We start from the raw sequence: 5,518 nt of genomic DNA, 5'->3' as shown, positions 1-5,518 counted from the left end.
TTACTTAACATTTAGTAAGTTTTGTACTCTCTTCGTTCTAGGGAAGATAATTTATTTATGAGACGACACGAGAATTTATACACTCTTCTTTTAAATAGTTTTTGTAAAGAGATAAAAGAGAAAAAGTTATTGACTGTTCATAATAAAAAATATGAATAAAATAACTGAAAAAATATATTATTATACTCCCTTCGCTGATATATAAATTTCGTTTTTACCAGAGCAGAGTATATGATTTAAAAAATTAAACGAAAAATTGAAATTTTAGCCGGCTTCACTCTGGATCTAGATTACGATATTATAATTACGATAAGTGCTTGGGTTAATGCTTATGGACTTTCATTAAAGTGGTTAAATAAGAAAGAGTAAGGAGAAAAATGCAAAATAAATGAAATAGCCGATTTCATTTTTTTGGCTCCCACTTCCCTCCACATCTATCCGAACCAAAATTCCCTCCCTCCCTTCCTCCCCCTCCCCTCCTCGTTTTCTACTCCCCCTACCCACCTCACACACTCATCAAAACCCTCATTTCTCCTCTCTAAAACCCCCCTTCCATTTTGATTTCTACGATCCGATTCGATTTCACACTACCCATGGCCGCTCGTGCTCCCCCCAGCCGTGACGCCGCGGCGACTCCTCCTGCCGCGCCGCCCTCGAATGGCCAGATCCTACACCACCAGCCGCCGTCGATCAGGCGCCATCTCCCGTTCTCCTCCATGAATCCGCCCTTCGCTTCTCCCCACGACTACCACCGCTTCTCAACCCCGGCCCGCTCCGCCGATCACCTCTCTGAAGCTCTAGTTATCAAGTCTCCTGTACGATTACGGTTTTTCTCTCTGTGTTTTTATTATATCTCTCAATTTCGCTCAACCCTGTGCTATTAATTTCATAGTGAATGTTGGATATGTTTTTATTGAACGCGCACTTACTTAATTTAAGCGATTGAATTCCCTTGGTGCTAGGATTTGTAGATTTGGTGTTTTTTTTGGATCCGTACGTTTTATTATCGGAAAAAGAGGAAACGATTTACTATCCTTAACATGGAATATGAGTTGCTCCTGCAGATATTGTCAATTTGATACCTCGAATGTACTTCGTATTTGTTGAATTCTTCTCCGTAAAAGTTGTGGCAGCCATTCGCGAATGCTTCTAAATAAATCCACATTACTTTTGGTTTGAGTGTTCTACATCTAAACCATATAGCAACTGAATTTCTTACAGCATGTGCATTGTATTTTATGTTTTGCATTTGCTGATTTTAGTTTTTACAATGGTTCTCCCAGCCTTTGAAGCGGAAGAATGTGTATCAAAATAATGAAGTTGAGTCCAGTGAGTGGGCAGCAAGTACAGTGCATAGGGATATCACTAATAACCCACTCCGTACACCAGTGTCTACTAAAGGGGGAAGGCCTAATTGCCGGTCAAAGGCCGGTAAGAACAATAGAGCCTTGCCTTCCACCCCCATATCTAATGCTGGTGAGATATTTTTCTCTTAATGTCATTGTTTACATATCTCAAATCAAATAATTGAAATGGTGCTATTTCTCTTCTCAACAAATCATTTGAAGTTCATGATAATTTCTTTGGTACTAGTAGCCCTAATAATATTGTCATTGCATGAATTTTGCAGATGCTCCTTCCCCTTTCACGCCTGCTGGCTGCCGCTTTGATAGCTCCCTGAGTAATATCATACTCTAAATTTGCATGACCATTTTAGACTGTGTTATACAATTTTAATGCTAATTGGTATCAGCTATGCTTCTCAGGTCTATTGACTAAGAAATTTATCGCTTTGATAAAGCATGCAGAGGATGGTGAACTCGATCTAAACAAGGCAGCAGACACTTTGCAGGTTATTGTGTTTGAGCTAGCATCCCTTAGCTAAGTTTAAGAAACTTATTGAATTTTAACTATGCAGGTCCAGAAGAGACGTATATATGACATAACCAATGTCCTTGAAGGGATTGGCCTTATTGAAAAGAAGCTGAAAAACAGAATACATTGGAAGTAAGTTAGTTTAGACTCTGAGGACTACTAGACAATAGGTTTCCTAATCAATGCAGGGAATGGCAATAACATGAAGAACTTAATGAGCCTGGTTGCTTGACAGGGGTCTCGATTCTTCAAGACCTGGAGAAGTGGACAAGGATGGTACTCTTCTGCATGTATGTAGAGAAGGAAAACTTGTCTTGAATGATATTTCTTATATTTATTTTGTTGGTATTTATGCTGGTTGTCTCTTGTTTATTCTGCAGGCAGAAATTGAGAACCTTTCAATGGAAGAAAGAAGTTTGGACGACCGAATACGGTTTTTTTCTTGCCAATCACTAAACTTTTAAGGAACTTGATGATGCCCCTCATTATTTCTAATATCGCGGTTCTTCAAAAACATTATAGGCAAATGCAGGAAAGGTTGGGAGATTTGATTGAAGATGAACATAATCAGAGGTAGTAATCGGCTAAAGTTTTAAATTACTTTTCCTGAATAGAGGTGAAAGGTTTCACAGTAATATCTTAATTTGTGGCTTTTGTAGATGGCTTTTTGTGACTGAAGATGACATAAAAAGCTTACCTTGCTTCCAGGTTCTTATCTTGTCCTTCAATGCTGTTTAGTTCAACAAATACTTTTCTTGTGATGCTTAAACTCTTTAGTTTTGATTCTGACAGAATGAAACCTTGATAGCAATCAAAGCACCCCACGGGACCACCCTTGAAGTCCCAGATCCTGATGAGGTATGTATATATGACTAATGAGCTTGCTCAATAGTCAATATGCATTGCAGCTGTTTTAATAATTTAGAAATTCCAAATCCTGTGTATAGGCTGTTGATTATCCACAAAGGAGATATAGAATTATTCTTAGAAGTGCAATGGGTGCTATTGATGTTTACCTTGTGAGGTATCAGTCTTAACTTTTGACACCTGCTAGACCCTTTACAATCTCCACAAATTATGGATTTCTCTTTTCCATATTTGAAGTATTTCTGTTTTTATAGCCAATTTGAGGAAAAGTTTGAAGAGGTGAATGGAGTTGGAGATTCGACAAATTTCCCTGTTGCCTCAAGTTCAGAGGCACATGAGAACATAGCAGTGGAGAGATCATCCATGTCACATGGTTCACCACAGGTTGAAACTCAGGCGCAAGATAGCCATGATCTTAACACTGTGTATGATTCACATCAAGAATTTGCTGGAGGAATGACTAAGATTATCCCCTCAAATATTGATGTAAGTGTGGTTCTTTTGAATGATCACATTTATGTGGCTTTTAGTAGATTTACTAAACAATATTAGCAAAACTGTTTGACATTTTCTTGTCGCTCTCCCTTTTTGGGAATTTGTATTACTATGACTAGGACTGAAACGTCCATTAATGACCTTTTATCTTGTAGAAACATTTTGCAAGTGAATATTCTGATATTTCAACACTATCTCGGAAATTAACTTGACTCAGCTGCTGTGGAGTCACAAACTAAGATAGTGGGAACCAAGTTCCTCTGCAGTTGTTTATGATCATCCATAGAATTCCATTTACTTCTCCCCTAGCTTGTTTTTCTAGCTTGATATGTTTTACATTGATCATGCATATTTTTTTTTATTAATTTTGCGCATTTAGTTTTTGCAGTTTGGATGCATCTATTATCTGTGTTTCAATAAATGTGTTCATTCTAAAGGTGTTTTCTGTTTGTTACAGAACGATGCAGACTATTGGCTTTTATCAGATGCAGCAGGCATCAGCATGACAGACTTGTGGAAGACGGATTGTAACCTTCTGCTGATTATGTTCATACTTGTATTTTTCTTTTTTAAAAAACTCACTCTGAAGCTGAATTATTTTATAATCTTCTGCAGCTGGCGTGGAGTGGAATGATGTAAACATGCTGCACGATGAGTTGGAAATAGCTGCTATTAGCACACCAAGAGCACATATTCCTTCATCTATTGATATTGATGTACACCCTGTTAATAATGATGTCCAACCTAGGTGATTCACTACAATTTGTGAGGGCGTGTGAGAAGACTCCCACCCAATTCAGATGGTAAAACACGTCATTGCCTGCTGCATTGTGATGCTCATCTCTAGTTATACTTGAAGGCATTTCATGCTTTTGGCAATGGACTTAATGAATTGTAGAAGAGGCCGTGCAAGAGAAAATTAAGATGGGAGAGCACTGGGAACTAAGTGGCTCTCTAATACACCGTTGGAGAATCTCCAGACCTCCACAGGTGAATAACCAATCAATTTTGCCATTTTCATGAGATTTAGTAAATTGTCTGAGGTGAGGCTAGGGTGTAACATGAGCTAATTTAAGAATATAGAACTGGGTCTGGATTATTTACTTGCGTGTCTTGATCTCTTGATTCAATTTGACAATGCATTGGAAGAAAGAAAAATGTATGATTGTATACCTTGTTACGAACTGAATTGATTTCGATATTTATGAACTGATTTAAGTCAACAATAAAATGAATCAGGTACTCTACAATGTTCAAGACCAAGATATGCGTAATAAAATAAATGACATAACGTTGTTACATTGCTACCTAAACGGATAGGTAGTGTGCATGTGTGATTGCTAATTAAAATGTACTACTTCCTCGTCAGTCCTTCAATATATGGCGCACTTTAATTTGACACGGTTTGAAGTAAAGTAAATAAAAAGTGGTTTAATAAAGTTAATGGATGTGTGTTCTATTTTTATATATTATAAGTATTCATATGAGTTAAAATGAGTTAGTTGAATGAGATGTCCATTTGAAAAAATACTACTCTCTCCGTCATAAAGATAGTCTTCTTTTTTCATTGGGGGTGTCCCATAAAGATAGTCTTCTTTTTTTATTAGGGGTGTCTCACAAAATTAGTTCACTTCTATGTTTGGCAAGTTTTTCCTCTCTTATGACGTGGACTCTATTTCCTACTAATAATACTTTAATTACTTTTTCTTTCTATCTGTTTTATATTTTATTAATTTCACATTAAAACCCGTATCATTCCTAAAGTCTAGTGGCAGACGCAGAAAATTTTTCTAGTAGGGGTTGTACTATATACTCCCTCCATGTCAAGGAAGATGATATCTTCTTGGGACGACATGAGATTTTATACACTTCTATTTTAAGGAGTTTAAGTAAAAGAGAAAATTATTGTTGAGTGTTTAAAAAAAATATTAGAGAAGAAAAATAGTGTTAGATGTTTTAAGTAGGAAAATTAGATAAAGTATGAGAAAGAAAATGTAGTTATATTTTAATATTTTTATAAAGAGGTAACATGTCAACTTTGATGAAATGAAAAAAAAAAGAAAGAAAAATGGTTATTTTATCATGTGGAAAGGAGAAATTTTTTATATATATTCTCCGTATTAAAAAAATAAAAATATTTAAAACGCAACATGTTTTAATACATAATTGGTAAAGTAAGAGAGATGAAAAGAAAAATGAATAAAGTAAGAGAGAAGAAGAGAAAAAACAGTGAAAGCAGAGTAGTGGATTGTGGAGTCCATGTTCTAAAATAGAAAGATTC

At 36.1% G+C, this 5,518-nt stretch overlaps 1 protein-coding gene across 1 annotated transcript; it reads left to right on the top strand.

The window, feature by feature from the left end:
- The first annotated feature begins 467 nt into the window (after positions 1 to 467).
- Positions 468 to 4,446, top strand: LOC125203920 (transcription factor E2FA-like). The gene is made up of 14 exons (XM_048102436.1): positions 468 to 815; positions 1,284 to 1,476; positions 1,631 to 1,681; positions 1,767 to 1,852; positions 1,919 to 2,007; positions 2,111 to 2,165; positions 2,256 to 2,308; positions 2,398 to 2,448; positions 2,535 to 2,583; positions 2,668 to 2,733; positions 2,823 to 2,899; positions 2,997 to 3,228; positions 3,695 to 3,764; positions 3,853 to 4,446. Exons 1-14 carry the CDS (start codon positions 594 to 596, stop codon positions 3,987 to 3,989), a joined length of 1,431 nt encoding a protein of 476 aa, XP_047958393.1. The 5' UTR covers positions 468 to 593; the 3' UTR covers positions 3,990 to 4,446.
- Positions 4,447 to 5,518: the final 1,072 nt, after the last annotated feature.

The sequence above is a fragment of the Salvia hispanica genome, chromosome 2, assembly GCF_023119035.1.
Source record: "Salvia hispanica cultivar TCC Black 2014 chromosome 2, UniMelb_Shisp_WGS_1.0, whole genome shotgun sequence".
Taxonomy (NCBI): domain Eukaryota; kingdom Viridiplantae; phylum Streptophyta; class Magnoliopsida; order Lamiales; family Lamiaceae; genus Salvia; species Salvia hispanica.
The sequence above is the reverse complement of the archived record's forward strand: the minus strand, read 5'-3'. Positions and strand labels throughout refer to the sequence as shown.